We start from the raw sequence: 16588 nt of genomic DNA, 5'->3' as shown, positions 1-16588 counted from the left end.
ATTTAAGAATGAGATAAGGGGATTTACCAGGCAAAAGAGTGGGACCAGATAAAAAATGAGTCACTATCATTCTTAAAATGTAGCAAACAGAATTGGGAAAGAACAGGTGTTGGTTTAAAGCTGTATTTAATACCAAACCACCATTATATAACTTGATTATACTTTTTCCCCACGATGCTTTCCTTCGAGTGTTTTGATTAATATCACCAAATTGTTGCCAAACAGGCTTACTTGCTGCTTTCAAACCAGGCCTTTTCCTGTAAGTACAATGCATGCTAGACCTCCTGATGGCTTCTGTGGGCACTCTGACTCCTGAATTCCTGTGAAATCACATTTATGCATGCATATACCACCAAAGACTTTCACCCATCGTTGCATTGACACAGTGCATTTATAACAGAATCCTTGCACCTGATGGAAGTGGATGCACCAGAACATTTTAACTCACATTTCTTTGTGTTTCAGTTTTTAAAAATTCTTTTTTGGGACAACAGAGCAAACCTCACTGCTTCATATCAAAAATTTCTGTTGGAGACGGTGAGATTTTTCCGGTAAATGATGTGGGCATGTGGTTAGTACCACAGGTAGCATCGGTGACATCATCGCTTGGAGGCAATGGAAACTGTCATGAGCTGAATGAGCAGTGAAAACCCAGACTGACGGATATATTGGGGAATAAGCAAATCTGATTTATCGCTAATTTATCCCCAGGTATTTGGATGACCACTAAGCATATCTGATTTGTTTACAGATCTGTATATTTTACAAATGTGTGTGTACAGAACTTGAATATTAACTTTCACTGTCATCTAACTTTTCTTCTGTAATTGCTTTTGCTTGCCAAGCCAAGAAGCAGGTGACCAACCAGGTATGAATTGTCAATGAATAATTAATAACGATCAAATTAACAGTTTGTAAATAACCCCTAAACTGAAAGCTGCTTATCTAGAATATCTGATGATTCTTTCAAATTAAAATGTGTTTTCCCTGGTTTGTTGACTAAACACATGCATATTTACAAATGCACAAGTCACATTCCCTGTATAAATGCACAGATACTAGTTTCAAGCAGTGATTTTTGAACAACTGTAGTTTGGATGAAGAGCAATTAAGGAATTTAGCACAGATCAGAATAGTCAAACAAGATTTCTACAATTATAAATTGACGATGTAAAGTTTCAGTGATTTACTGTTGGCATCGACAGACCAAATTTGGGGATAATCTGTCTAAAGAAGCACCTTTCATTATTTTCAGGTGAATAGCTCTTGCTTTTTATCAGTCATTTCAGTGATTATCTCTTTCAATGTAAAGAATTTAGTAAAAGATTTGTCTAATGAGAAGTTGTTAATTGCTAAGCAAATAGGCTGCAACAACAAAACATAATTCACTAAAGTTTTATTTCCCTTAGCTAAGCTTTTTCTCAGAGAATTTAAATATTTGCTGGATATCTAGTCGTCCTGCTGCAATTCTGTTTGAAAAGCACTATATGTAAAGTAGGTAAATAATGGTTGCACTAAAGGATATAAAAGCACCTCACACAAATAGATGTATGAGATTTAAAGGATTAAACTATTTTGATCAAGTCAGATATACTGAAAGAAAATGGATCACAGAAGCAGATGCAGTTTCCTGCAGAAAACCAGCAGGTTTTAGGAAACTTCCAGATGAAAATAGTTTAGTAAAACCTGCCCTGTGAGGTTTTTTGGTCTTGTTTTGTGGGGGGGTGCGTTGTTTGTTTGTTTAAATGAGAGTCTTTAATCTGTTTTGGCATTTTAAACCTTTTGCAGGTGCTGTGGATTGTTTCCCAGTGTTACAGAACATTCAGCTAGCTGAAAACACATTTTAATTCTAAAGAGTTACAGTTTTTAGAGGAATATCTTATTAGATTTACAGCGATATATAAATACTCTGACTTTGACTGGAGTTGGGTGCGTATTCCTGCATCAAAAGAAGTCCTGAAACGGTACCTCTAAAGTGCTCGAGCGATTTAAAATTTAAACTAGAAGCGTAGGTTTATATTGTTTTCGAAGCAGGAGTCGAAATTCGAAAGAAAAGAGCGTAATTTTGAGCGGCAAGGGGCAGGATGCGGTAGCCGGGTGCGGATTCCCGCAGCCACCTGGCACCGCAGCACCGGGAACGCAGCACCGGACCGCGCGGAGAATTCGTCTCCTGGAAGGCAGAGAGGAGGAAAACAGAATCTCCCGAGTTTCGGGTGCCCTGCTGGCGACGGCGACAGGAACATCTTCCCCGCGAGTATCCGCAACGGCGTGCGCGGTGGCAGCTCCCGGAGCCCCCGGGCAGCGCCGCGCGGGGCCGGTCCCGCCGCCGAGGAGCCGGACCCCGCCGTCCCGCAACAAAATCTCCGCTCGGGGGCTCGGCCGCGGCCCCGGCCCGGCGGGAACCGACGCGGCGACCCTCTGTCCTCCCGCTGGCGGGCGGCAGCGTCGGGGGAACCGGCCGCCTGCCCGCGGGGTCCGGTTCCCTGCTCCCCGCCCAGGTACCGGAGGAGAGGGAAGCCCGGGTCAGCGCGGTGCCAGCCCCTCACCGAGCCCCGGCCGCTGCCCCGCAGGGAGCCGTCCCGCCGCTGGGGCTCAGCCTTCCAGCCTCCCTTCTTGGAGGAGAGGGCAGGGCAGGGCGGTCCCGGCTCAGGTGAGCGAGGGCAAAGGGCTCAGCGAGCTCCGTGAGCTTCGCCGAGGGCCGGGGCTGCGGGGCCGGGTTGTGCCGGGAGGGCTCCCCGCGCCGGCACCGCCAGCCGCGAGGCTGCCCGCCAGCCGTTCTTCAAACGCAACGGGTAATTCCTTAGGTGCTGGTTTGAACTACACGAGTTTGCTGCAGCGCTCGTCCGAAACACGAACAGCGCTCGAAAATCCTAACTGTTCGGAACTTGGGAGACCGCGTACGAGGAGGCGCTGCCCTGCGGTGCCGTGAGGCTCCGGGACGGCGTCTCCCCGACGGCGCGCAGGGAGCGGGACGGGCTGCGGGGCGATGCCCTCCGGTAGCCTCGGCGGGGCGAAAACGAAACGCGCGGGGCGAGGGCTCCCAGCGCAGCCTCCGGCCCCGCTCCGCTCCGCGCCTGCCCCCGGGCTTCCCTCGGCCGCCCCGCCGAGCGGGGCCGGGGCTGCGGGGCCGGGGGGGCGGCGGGTGCAGCCTGGGGTGGCGGCCGGGGCGGAGGAGCCGCGGGGGCACCGGGGGGAGGCCCGGGAGAGGCCGGGAGGCCGGAGGCGGCACGAGTGCCGCGAGGGACCGCGCATCCCCGCGCAGGAGCGGGGCCTTGATACTCGAAGGAAGGGGCAGCTCTTTGCTGTCTCTGTCCCAGGCGCCGCACAGAGCGTCTGCCTTTTGATCTCGGATGACTGGGAATCTCTGTGTGACAACGAGGCCGCATAGGCAGGATTTTTATTTTTTATTTTTTTTTCTCTCTCACGTCTCTCCCCGGCGTCCCCTTAGGTCGGCGCGGTGCCGCAGGTCCGGGGTGTGCGGGAGGCGCTGGCCCCGCCAGTGGGCGTTCTCTGGCGGCCGGGCCGGAGCCGAGCGGCTCCGCAGTGCTGCCCGCGGCCTCTCCGCAGCCGCGCACGCACCCGCGGGGCAGCCTCGGCCTCGCTCGGGGCTGTCGCCCTTCCCTCGCTTGGAAGGCGAGGCGGGAGCATGAGGAAAAGCGGACTTTAAAAGGGGATCGGAACCGCTCGGCGGTCAGTAGCGCCCTGTTCCCCCCACCCCCCAGCTCCTCCCGCTTAAAGGGGGAACGGAAATGTGAGGATTTTTCGAGGGCGGGGAGCCGGGGTGCGGAGGAAACGCTGCCGGGGGGCTGCTGGAGGGAGCCAAGGACCGGACCGCGGCCGCCCCTCGTTTAGCTCCGTCCTTTTTTTTCGGCTTCCCCTTTCGCTTTACGCCGGTCTGTCTCTAGACGTCCTGCCTTAAAGTGCCGCGAAAGGGAGGGAAGAGCGGAAGCATGTCCAACCCGGAGAAGCGGAGCTTATCCCGCCCCTCGGCCCCCCTGGCTGCGGCGCCCGGGGAAAAGCCCGGCTCCGGCGGCCGCCCGCTCCACTCCCATGGCCAGGGCGGCGGAGGTGGAGGCAGCGGCGGGTCTCCTCCTCCTCCCCCGGCTCCCGGAGGCGGCACGGCTGCCGGCAGCTCCCTCTCTTTCCTCCTGACAGCCGCCGCCAGCGGCAGGAGCCGCGCCGCAGGGACAGCCTCCTCCGCCGGCATCGTCCCCGGAGCGCCAGCGGCTCCTTTCCTCGCTCCAATCCCCTCCTTTTCCTCCGCTTCTCCATCTTCTTTTTACTTCTTGCCGCCGCCTCCTCGTTTCCCCTCCTCGTCTTCCTTTAACCTCACGAGTCTCCAAGGGAGGGAAGGAGGAGGAGAGGCGGCGAGAGCGGCGGGAGGAGGAGGAGGAGGAGGAGGAAGAGATGTTGGCGGAGCAGCGGCGGCAGCAGCTCACTTGATCGCCCATCCAGGCGGCAGCGGCAGGAGGAGACTCTTCTGTTCTTCCTCCATCCAGGGCTCGCTGCTCCGTTCCGCAGCCGGCGGCCCCCGGCAGCAGCACTCCCGGCTCCTCCTCTCCCCAGCCGCCTCTCGCCCGTGGTCCTGCGATTCCCTCGGTGCTGCAGCTGCCCGCGGCGACGGGAACCGAGGAGGCGACGGCCCCGGCGGGAGCAGGACTCCTAGGCGGCAGCAGCGGCAGAGAGGCGCCTTCTTCTCCTTAACGTCTCCCCTGCTCCTAGGGCCAGACATGGAAGATGGATCTAATTCTGCAAGCTGCTTCAGGAGGTTTACGGACTGTTTCTTGAACACAAGTAGGTACCGGAGCGCTGTGCCCGGCGGCGGGTCGCGCGTGTCTCGGGGGGAGAGGCGAAGGGCCGAGGCCGGGGACGTGCCGTGAGGAAAGGGCATTTCTTTGTGAATGGGGTGGAGGCGAAGACACAAAGGGGCCGTCTGCGTGGGGCGTGCGTGGAGGAGCGGCCGGGTGCGTATTGAGGATGCTCGGACAAAGGGGATGCTCCATGTAAGCGGGAGCTCTTTGTGGGAGCTGCCTGCGAACGCTTCGGGGATCGCGGCATCGTTTCGGGATCACACGGCTCTCTGCCTTTCACTTGGTGCATGATTAATTTGCTCGGGAACGATACGTAGGGGGATGGAGACTCACCCCCCCCACCTCGCTTACCTGAAGCAGCAATAAGGAAGCATTTACGCTATCGGTAATTGACATGAAAGCCGCGGCGGCGGAGGAGCGAAAAGGGTGAAAGGCATCGCTTCTTCCCGCATCCCCTGTCGGCTCCGCCACACGCCCGCAAATTCCGTGGCTTCGATCCGGCTTCGGTGCCGGGTGCCTCCTTCCCGTGGCGAGGCGGACGAGGAGCCGGCGAGGAGCCATGTGCTCGTTGTCGTAACGGGGATAGTGCGGGGATGGCGGCATAAAGGGGGCATCGAGGCGCTCCGCAGCCTCTGCCTCCGCCCAAGCCCCAAGCAGCCGCTCGCCGGGTGCCCTCTCCGGAGGGTTTCGCACGCCGGAACCCCCCTGGCCCCGTTCCCAGGGGTCCCCCCCGGGCGTCTCGCCCTGCTCCCGCCGCCGCCTCCCCCTCCGCGCGGCGCACGGAGCGCTGGCGGCACCGCGTCCCGGCGCTGCGGGATGGAGCCGGGCTGTCCCCCCAGCCCCGCGCCCGCACGTGTGCCGGGGATCGCTTTGGGCGTGGGATTTAGGGATTTCCAGGTGCAGCGTGGATCAGGGCTGAAATACATACATATACACATATATACATATATATATATTTATCAGAAACTGTATTTTTGCTCGCCTGATGTTTTGATGCTTAGGGTGACTTCGATCCCCTGTGGTTATCTGCAGTTTTGTTTTGGAGGTTTTTTTCCTTCTCGTTGTGCCAATTTCTTAAATCATGTATCCATGCCTTAAAGCGTCCCTATAGTTGCACTTTCATCTGTTACCTTTACTGTTACTCTTTATCTATTACTTTTTACTCTGTGGCTTTGTGGCTGCTGGTGAATAGTTTGTGCGTGAATGTATTTTGGTGGGATATGAGAAAAACTATAGGGATATCTGCTGAAACCTCATTATTTGTCTTATTGCCTTACAGCCGTCTTTAGAACAATAGCTTGCAAACGCGGTAGTGCTTGTTCCATTCTACAGTAGAAGTGAATAGAGATAAGTACATATTTGCTGTATTGTCTTTTTGAAACTTTATTCAATAGTCAAGTTACAGAGCACATGCTTGTTTAGTTCTGAGGCCTGAAGGGAATCCTAAGCTCTTCCAATTTTTACTTTCTCTGCGTTTGAGAGGGGTAGAGTGCTGTCATGCATGTGGTACCACGCAGATGTTTTAAAATAAGTGGCCTTAGGAGCAAGGGACCGAGCCAGGGAATGTGTGTCATATAGGACAGTTCTCTTCTGTGCTAGACTAAGAAAAAGATGACATAGAAAACATCAGCTCTGTTCAAAATACCATTTTAAAAGCAGTGGAATTCACTTAAGCTATTTTATGAACACTTGAACGCAAGAAACCTGATCATCTCTGACTGGTTGTGACCTCTGACTGAAGATTTTCCTGCAGGCAGGAAGGGAACAGAATGGTGCTTTCCCTTGTGAGTTTACTGACGTCTAAGACGTGCAGCCTCTCTCCGTGGAGACACTTTTCCATGCTCTGCAGCCTGCTTTCATGAAACTTGCAACAACTTAAATGTTTGATATCTCCTCTTTTGAGTGTGATTGAAACTGACCAATGGGCTCAAAAGGTGTTAGTGAGGTCAGACGGACAGACATCCACGTGGGTGTGAATATACATATGCGTACACTTCCCTCTCTCCCCAAGTGGTTGCATGAGTATGATTTCCGTAGGAAGCCAGGCTGCAAAAGAAGTGGAGGGAAGTCAAACAAGATACTATTCAGTTCCAGCGCAGCAACTGCGAAAAGCACTTGTCCAACTGTTTGGATTACTGTGCATAGTCTTGGTTACGGTGCAGCCGGAAGGCTGTTACTGTATTGAAGAGGATGAGGTCATGTAGAATAAAGAAGATGATGTGCTGCATCTCATAGGTTTTGTTTCCTGAATTATATTTTAGATTCTAAATCTTATGTACATACTCAAATACACTGTTTGACTTAAAAGTCTAAATATTTTTATAGGGAAACTGAGGAGTTCTGTAAGGAAGAGAATTGAGATCAGCTCTTTGAAAGGTAGATTTGAAAGTGACCTAATAGGATCCTTAAGACTGGCAAACAATGAAATCGTGAGGGATGTGTTTTTCTTTCTCCTCTGAGCTCTTTCAACCTGTGTGCTTTCCAGTCAGGAATTCATTAGGAGGTTCTTGCTATTATTAAAATTCTAGGTTCTGCGATACTCGGTTTGTGCTATATATGGCTATTTATGCTTTTAAGATTCCTAATAAAGCACTGGACTGCAGAAGGTTATATGAACTTTGTGTGGTGTGTTTTGTTTTTCTTAAATGCTTAAAATCTGTAACTTGATGCATAACATAGTGTTTCAAGAAACTTTTAATATTTAACATCCTGGATCAACTCTCCAGTGGACTCCTACAGTATTTAAGATGTTGCCAGGTATTCCAGGTTTCTGTGAAATGTCTTACCTTTAGGGGAGCATTCCCCCATTCCTTCTGCATTCAAGGCCTTTCAAGCTGCCTGTGTAGCATATTTCAGCTGTGATCCGTGAATCTACTCACATACTCGCAGGTATGAGTATTTTACAGTATGGGGCCTTTCTAATTGTCACATTATTTTCAGAATATTCCTAATCTATATGGCTACTGTTTACCTGCTTTTTTTTTTCTTTTTTCTTTATTTTTTTTTTGTGATGCAGCAAGTTCATCCTGCACCATCATGTGGCAGATGCTGAGACTTTCCGATTGAGTAGTACTCTTGAGAGAGTACAAGCAGTAAGATCTGTAGTTGTGGAAGAAAATGGCAATTATGGTTTAAATAAAGTTAAAAGTATTCCTGCTACCTGCACTAATGGGAATGTTAATTTTGGATTGACTCTAGTTTTTCTCCTGGTCTGTGTATGCATTAGCTGCAGTCAGGGTTTTGTAAGCCAAATGCTCATCTTTAGCAATGAATCCCATGTGTAAAAGCTGGACAAGGTTTGGTTTTACAATTAAATCATCCTTAAAATTTAGGTAGTGATGTAGAATATGGAATTGTCTCTGGTTTTCACGCCAGGGATTCTGGCTCCACCTTAATTGAAAGCAAAATTGTCACTAAAACAGTGTATACTTGTGATGTTGTTCAGCGACATCACATCAGGACTGGTGTTTCATAATACCACATTTTGCATTAATGTATAGAAACACCATGTATCCTGGTCTGAAACACTGCTGTTCTATTTAGAGGGATAATGGGCCAATATGTAGGGCAGTCAGTAAGCAATGGCATGGAAAAGGAATGGAAATGGTGCAGGTGCAAGCAGTTAATAGTGAAGGAGGGCTTGTTTGACTGAGTTGGGTATCTTTACAAATGGTTGTCTATAAAACATACAATTTACATTGAAATATCTGATCTTCTGTCCCTTTGACTCCTCAGCTCTGCTGCCCATGTTTGCGTGATGACTTGGGGGTTCCTAGCAGTTATAGGCCTTAAGAAAGCAGGTGACGCCTACACTGTTAATTCAGTAAGCTTGCTCCTCATTTGAGGTGGACTGTGGAAGGTGTGGTTATGCATGATGGGAAGGTGTAGGTGAGTTGGGAGGCAGTCACTCCTGCAAGGAGAGGATGGCAGGTCATTTAAGCTTCTAACACAAGGCTGGCACCTCCAGTCACCCTGTTCGTGTCTGTCTTCCCTTTGCTTGTGTTTAAGCCATACTTAGCATCTGGACGTGGTGAAAACCAGGAAGCGTAAAGATGAGGTTTTTTATTTTGGTATATACATGATGGTAGAGCGACTTGATTTTGAAACAGTCATATAAATGCTTAATTCCACTAATGATCTAGGACATGCACTTGGTTTATTTGCTTTTTCATCTTCTGTTGTACAGATCAGTGCAACAGTACCTTCTGTTCAGTTTTAAGATTTTATGCTGTAGTCTAATACAAATAGTTTATACCTAATGTTCTCTCAGTAATTATCAAATCATGAACTTAATTTTAGATTTGGAAAACAAGAATGACAGTCTCTGTGTGTATTTATAACTTGGAAATGGCTTATGCAGCGTGTTGGTCGATGTTATCCTTACCTGTGATTAAAATCAGATTTCCATTTTGGTAAGGCTAATGTGAGCTCATATTTTTTAATGCTTCTTTAAAAAGTATTTTAGTTTTGGGTCATGGTTAATACTTTTAAATTCTGTATTTTTAACAATATTCAAGTTTTTGCATTTTTAGCACTATTATCATATTCTAAAGCAAAGCAAGATCATAAGTAAATAAAAATATACATAGAAAAGACCATTTGTTTTTTTTGTTTTGCTTTGATACTCCCTCTGCTGGCTGTTTCAATTACCTGTACCCCTGTACCTCAAAGTTTGTTACTAGATCTGGTCTTCCTTTACTGTTTTATCAAATGAACAGTAACGTGTATTGACTTCAGTCTGTATTTAAAATACAAAAGAGTCTATAATTGTTAATGAGGAAACACTATTTGCAGGAACGGAAAATTCATCACCTGTTTTATGGGGCAGTGTTTCATTTTTGCTATATTGATTTGCACTCTATACAATTGAATCTTTCAGTATGTGGGACAATTGAATCTTTCAGTATGTGGGCCACATCTTCACCAGTAAATATCACAGAATTAACAATTCATATAGCGTTCTGAAATATTTAGTTATATATTCCATTTATTGTAACAAATTTACTACCCAGCTTAGAAGAACAGCTGTGGCAAAACCTAAATAATTATGGTATATTTCATTACGTTAAAAGTAGTATTTTTGTCATTTGTGGGTTTGATTTTCATCTACATAATTAGCTACAAGGCTGCATGCAAAGTGTTCTGCAGATATAATGGATAATTTCTTAAGATACTGGATTTTAGTACACTAGTATACTGTAGCATTCATTGAAAATATTAATAGCACTGAAATTATAATTCTTAGGAACTTCAGAGTCTGTGTACGAGGATTGCTGTATATATATATATTATTGAAGTTATTGTGTTACTAATGAATGTGAGCTATGGTTAAAATCTTTCAATATTTCTTGTTGGTATTTCTGCTAAAGATCCAGACTTTGCTCTGTAATGTCCTCAGTTGTGCTGGTACTTGACTTCCCACTGTCAGAGTTTGAAGAGTGCCACCTACAGCTCCTTGCAGTACTTTGTTTCTTTGCCATCTGAAGGCTCTTGCAGCTCAGCCTTGCTTATCTTGTGGGATGTGACAAGTTAATGTGGTTGAACGTGGCAACTGTGTTAAATAAAGCCTCAGCTTTGATCTCGTGTATTAAGCGATGCTATTTTTTCCATTTTTTTTTCAAGGTGAGGAAACAGGGTTTTTGTCTTGGGAGGTGGGCTTTCCCTGCCCCTCGCCCACTTCTTAAAAGCTTGTGAGAAAGCAGTGTATTTTTGTAGTTTCATCATCGCTTCATATCAAGCTGTCATAATTAGTGTGGGAAGAACCAGCCTGGCTGATGTTTCTGGAAGGCTCTGGCTTATGCTGTGCCAGACAACGTATTGATGTGTTGCACACTCAAGTAAGGCAGTTCAAAAGGCAGGTAACAGGCTTACAATTGTGACTTTATTAACAAATGAACATTCTGAAAAAGCTCATGATGTGTTTGTTTTTGTAAGGGAGAAGGAAAATCTGGATAACAAGTTCTAAAATTTTGTGGTAAATTGATGAATTCATCTTTACTGTTAGTGCACACTGCGAATGCTTTATTTCAACTTAGAAGTATGCTAATTATGTTCTTGGGGGAAAAAACTTGGCAAGAGTATGAATTAGTTAAAAAAACATTGTATCATTTGCATATTTACAAGGAACTCCTTTATTTCAGTGTTCTTTTTATATATTTTTCTTTCTAGTGATTTATCACCACAGGAAGCTTTCGTAATCCCCAGCTCCTAAGCACCTTGTCATAGGTGGCATTAAAAAGAAAAAAATGTTGTGTTCTCAAATTTCATATTCTTTTGAAAAGTGCATTGATAACAAGTCTAAGTCTGTGTGAGATTTTTAACACTAAAATGTCGCAACATCAATAGGTGCCCAATCTTATGGCTAGATAGGACTAGAATGGGAGTCTCTGTATCACTTGAGGGCTTTCAAAAGTGGTTCTGGCTCAAGAATACCAAAAGAGAAGGCTTGGATGTTACTCGCTCCCTTTAGAGAACTCCTACTCATAGTAGTGGTTTTTTTAAAAAAAATAATAAAAAAACTCTACGTAGAAGCAGCAGTAGTAATCTCACTGCCTTTGATGCTGGGACCCAAAGAAGACATTGTCAGCATCTGAGACCAGTTAATCCATCTTCCATCTGGAAATTGTGAAGATTTAATGCTTTCATTAGCACTTATTGATCCGATTCCTTGTTTCTGTCTTATCAACAAACTCCTATGCAGCTGAGACATACTTCTCTTGACAAAGTTTATTCAGCTGTTAAAAATTCCAACATTCTTCCTTCCTTTTATCCTTCCATTTGCATCAAAAAGAAATCCCCTAATGTCAAGCCACAAATAGTTCCTAAAGGAATGAAAACTTTTGCATCCAGATCTGTAACAGAAAACAGTTTGCATGGAAAACGTGCTTCTCTAAGCCTTCTGATCCATATGTGCCTAAAATAGCAAGTATTTCTAGTTGCTGACAAGCGTTGCCATGTTCACCTTAATAATACTGTCTACTTTAATTCACCTTGTGGAGAAATTTCCTGACTGGAAGGAAAGATGGCACTTTTTGCCCTAGATATTTTAGAAGCATTTCTGCAGTATTGGGGTGTTCTGCTGTTTGAGAGATTTAGATGCTGAAGTCCGAATTCTGGTGGCTAAGTGGGCATCCTGTTTATTGTTTCAAAGTTCTCCTCACTGCCTGTTTTTTATTTTTCCATTGTATTTCTTCCATATTATCTATTTTATTTACTTCTAAACTGCGTAAAACTACTACCCTTTCTTCTAATGGTCTTTGAAAAAAAAAAAGTCATGTGCCTTAGTATTTCACTAATGATTTTTTTCCCCCTCGCACATAGCAGTTAAGTTTATGAAAACTCATTCTTTTACTTATGCTGGTTTTCTTTGTGTTTATATTTTGATTTTCTTTCATGTATGTACAGATACCTTGGCAACTTCTCCAGAGTGAATTCTTTCTTGGAACATAGCTTTGTCAGCTGTGTTTTCTTTGTGTGGCTTTCTCTTTCTTTCAGTTGTATCTGTATTTTCGGCTTAATATTATTTCCTTCTTGTCCACCCATCAGCTTATTTTAGCTGCTGTTTCCTCCTTGATTGCTGAATTATGTTGGCTTTGTTTTGTTCTGCAGTGAGCCCATGTCTTACCCTGGCCTTTTTATAATGTTCTTATTTTCCCCAACTCTTTGGTTGTGTGAAGCCACTATGCTGCTGTTACTCTCTTTCTGGTGTAGTTCACTTTGACTGTATTGTCTATATTTTTATTTTGCATGGTAGTTTAAGAACTCTTGCTACGTATTCTGTATTCACAGTGACTCATTGTATTTCCTAATCTGCCACTGTCTGCCCAGCCCTAAGTGTGATGTCAGTAGAGATTTTTTTTTTTCTTGCTTTTTTTTTAAGCAGACGTAGGACTTATGAAAGTTAGTGTTTGATGTAACAGGAAACTGAACTAATCTGTTCCCAAAACAGGCACTGCCTTAGCCAGTATGCTCAGGTTTCATCATGCCAGGCTCCTGTGTCATGCTTGTGAGGAAATTGCTTTTGTGTGAATGTGTCTCATTGTTACTGTTTCTTCAGACTCCAGTTTTCACCAGTAAAGACTCCCAGACAATTATCCTCGAGAAGCTGCCTTTTGATGAATCTTGGGTCTTAAATGTAGTTCTGTGGCTTTCAGTTTATGAATGCAAGAGGGCCTTGGGTTTAGGTGTCCTTTTGAGAAGTGCTTTCAAGAGGTCAGAGAGGATGGGTGACCTACAGTCTCCAATGTTTATAGAAAAGTGCATTCCCCTTATAACTTCTGGCTTAGTTCTTGTGGTAGTAGAGAGAACAGGATCATCTGGCAGGTTGTAGGAACTTCCATAGGCTGTTTGTGGGTAGGAATGTGCTTGCAGATTGCCTGCTTCTTTTAAACCCTTTTTTGTCTTTCATTGGAGCTATATGGAGTGCTTTAAACTTTTGAACTAAGCACACAGAGGATTTGGGTTGAGCTCTAGACCTGTCTATTCTGCTTAAATTTTAGTGTGTTCCTTGGTTTGGTTTAGACTGATGCCTAACTGCCTGCATGGGTATTGGAAGAAAGTAAAGGAGGACCATTGCTAAAAGACAAGGGTAAAGGTATTTTTCTCTACTGACCTTCTGTAAGGAGAAGAGTTTAGTTTTGTGGACACAAGGTGCATCATGCCCCTTTACTTTGTGGCTAGAGAATGAGCTCTGGGCTGTTTTATTTGCTTGTATAGGGACGTAGCCATATGGACCAGCAGAAGAATCTTTATGCCATTTGTGACAGTAAGACCTTGTTTCTATAGGCCAACTTTTCCTAGTGAATGAGCCATAGGTTCTACGAAGTCCTGAATGAAAGATGCATCCAGTGAATAAGGAACCATTGCTGGAGGACGTGGCTTGCTGTCTGACTTAGTACAATTATTTATTTTTAATACCTTTGCTTCCTCAACTTGCTGCTTTGAAAGTCTTCTTAAAAGTTGTGGCTAAAATGCATCAATGCATGTTCATAGGGGAATGAGAAGACACAAAGCTTGACAGCTGATAAGGATGAATGAAGCGTGTGTGATGAAATCACATCTCCTATGTTAACAAAAAGTGATGGAGGTTTACCCAGTAAACAGTAGTATTGAAGATGTAGAAGTCAGAAATAGAAAAAGGGAAAGATTTGAATGATAAGAGAAGTTTAATGTTTTTATTCCTCAAACGAATGTGATTACAGCAGAATAAAATGTGCATGGAAATCTGTTTATAAGCTCTGAGAGGTTTCTTTTGGGGTAGGTGAAAGACTGGACATCTCTCAGCAAATCATCAAATTTTGAAGAAATCTTTTCACTGAGTTATAAGATTTCACTGAGTTATAAGATTTCACTGAAGTGTAAGATTATGGCTGTAAGTGTAATTTTTGTTTTTAATATCACAACTGCTTTCTTTCTGCTTAACTGTATTTTTGTTCCCTTTTTAATAACAACATAAATGGTCCCTGGTGACTCTTATGTACTTCATGAATATACTTACAGAGCTTATTGTTATCTTCACTGATTGGCTAACTGTTAAGTAACAATCTCTTGTGTTTTCCAGCTGGCCATGTCTCTTACTGGTATTTTACTAGGTAATTCTGAAAGTTTTACTGTTCTACCCTGTGTGGTTTTTCTTTCATTTTTTCTTTTTGAAAGCTTTATTTGTAATTCAATACCTAATCAACCTTTTTTCCCAGTTCATCTAGCAGTTTATTAAAACTGTGTAAATCTGGCCACATGTAGAGCACATTCCCTTTCTCTATCACTTAACATAAATTACCTTGGATGGCTCTCATCATGGATATGTTGTGAGTATAGCTGACATCACTGTGGCTGGTTACTTTACTGATGGTGAGCTCTTACCTTTCTGTGACAAGTCTTGATACTTGTTTACAAGATGATGTTGTGGTTGTTACCTTATTTGGCTGCAAGGCTAATTTTTTTGTTTGTTTTTGTTAATTCAGCTGGGTACCCCTTGTTTTTTAAATACGTTGAACTACTCTTTTAGGACTTTGCAACATCTTGTTTTAACAATGTGTGTTGAATCAAAGCAACTAGCTAGCTCTTCTACTGTGCCCAAGAATTTGTAGAAGGAGATTTTTGGTTTTGTTGTTTTGACAGAAATTCTTTTGATGTTTATGGAGCTGAAGGGGGGAGTGGTAAGGAAGCTGAAATCTGCTGTATTTATGTATCAAAATTTATGTATCAAAATTTATGTATCAAGATTGAAGACACAAGAAGAAAACAGTTGCACAGTTACACTGAGCGGTATTGGAATGTTGAAATTCTTTTGCTAAATCATTAATTGCTAAGACTTAAGCTTTGTTTAAATATAGAAATGTCCTGTGCTGAACTTTACTTCGGAAGTTAAAACTGAGTTTTCAAACTGACTTGAAAGTCTGTGTAAAGACTTTTATATTGACTTCAATTAATACAAATTTCTTACGTTTTAGACCTCCAAGATGAGCTCTGGCAGGTCTACTAGTGGCAGCTGAGATTCCTAACTTATGCTTCTCTGCTCAAAGCCACTACCAGCTCAGCAGAGATCGTAGAAGAAAGGCTTAGGCACATTGTCTGGCTTCCTAACCTCTGATCCAGACGGAGTTGAATGTCTGCTAATATCATAGAATCAGAGAATAATCAGGTTGGCAGAGACCCACTGGATCATCAAGTCCAACCATTCCTATCAAACACTAAACCATGCCCCTCAGCACCTCGTCCACTCGTGCCTTAAACAACCTCCAGGGAAGGTGACTCAACCACCTCCCTGGGGAGCCTGTTCCAGTGCCCAGTATATTAAGCTGTAGGCCACTGTGATTGATGAAGAAATGGAAAAAGTGACCTTGAGTCCTGCTTATGTGCTGGTAACCTCTAGAAGCAGGCTGCAAGAGGCTATTAGGAGCAATGACAGCATAAACCGTTAACACGTACTTGTTTCCTTCCCCTTTCTATCTGTTAATACTGGAACATATCTGATCTCAAAGCAAGCTTTTTCAGGGAGCTGAGATGGTAGGTGCCTGTTTACTCTCTCTGGTGCAGGGTAAGTTTTCTGCTGGTTAAATTCCTGGATAACTTCACTGTGAAGTCAGGGGATCACCAGTGCTGATGGGAAAGCAAGCCGTGTCAGCATGTTGTGAAGAGCTGATGAGACCTGTTTCATCAGCACCTCATCTCAGATCAGCTTGGCTGTGATTGATGCAGTTTATCCATAATTTCATGGTCGCTTAAAGTTCACATAAACTAACCTTCTTGTTTAAAGAAATGGCCTAATTCTTCTTCTAAGGCTACTTGTTCCTGTGAATGTGTCTCCTACCTTGTGCAGGAATGTTCACGTGGCTCATGGTGATCTAGGTTGAGGAACTGCTCTCAAATAAAACAGAGCAGAATTGAAAAAGGAGAAGATGTGTGCCTTAAAAAGTTAATAAACTTCTGAAAATAACTTGGAAGTGCATGTTTAAAATGTAATATCTAAGATGGCAGTGTCCTTCAAAGATGTGGAAATAGCACGACTTATGTAACATAAATTTTGCCATGTTGGAAGTTGGCTTTATGGAGGTCTCTACTTGCATGTGCTCAGTGTTTTTGTTTTGTGTGGGTTGGTTGGTTTGTTTGTTTGTTTTTTTCCCCCACAGGACTTTTGCTTTCCTTGCCCGGTACTTTACCCAGCCCAGAATGTGCATGATGTTGATGATAGGAAGCATTACTTGCTATCTTCTTCTTTTCTTAGCAAACCCTGCATCCTTCTAATCTGGTAGTGAAGACCTTCCACAGAGCATAGA

General features: G+C 44.7%; 1 protein-coding gene across 3 annotated transcripts in view; it reads left to right on the top strand.

Annotated features, from left to right (window-relative positions):
- PDE10A (phosphodiesterase 10A) overlaps window positions 1–16588 on the top strand; it is a 786455-nt gene that overhangs the window by 179553 nt on the left and 590314 nt on the right. For 2 of the 3 annotated variants that reach the window (XR_011337005.1, XM_069852238.1), the window contains exon 1: window positions 3917–4794. The exons of the other annotated variant lie outside the window; for it this stretch is intronic. Coding sequence is in view for 1 of the 2 variants with exons in the window: in XM_069852238.1 (XP_069708339.1) it covers window positions 3951–4794 (844 nt within the window). In the remaining variant the exon portion in view is untranslated. Of the gene's footprint in view, window positions 1–3916; window positions 4795–16588 lie in introns of those variants that run through there. 3 annotated transcript variants of the gene reach the window in all.

The sequence above is a fragment of the Phaenicophaeus curvirostris genome, chromosome 2 (assembly GCF_032191515.1).
Source record: "Phaenicophaeus curvirostris isolate KB17595 chromosome 2, BPBGC_Pcur_1.0, whole genome shotgun sequence".
NCBI classification, from domain to species: Eukaryota; Metazoa; Chordata; class Aves; order Cuculiformes; family Cuculidae; genus Phaenicophaeus; species Phaenicophaeus curvirostris.
This window is presented reverse-complemented; position numbering and strand designations above follow the sequence as displayed.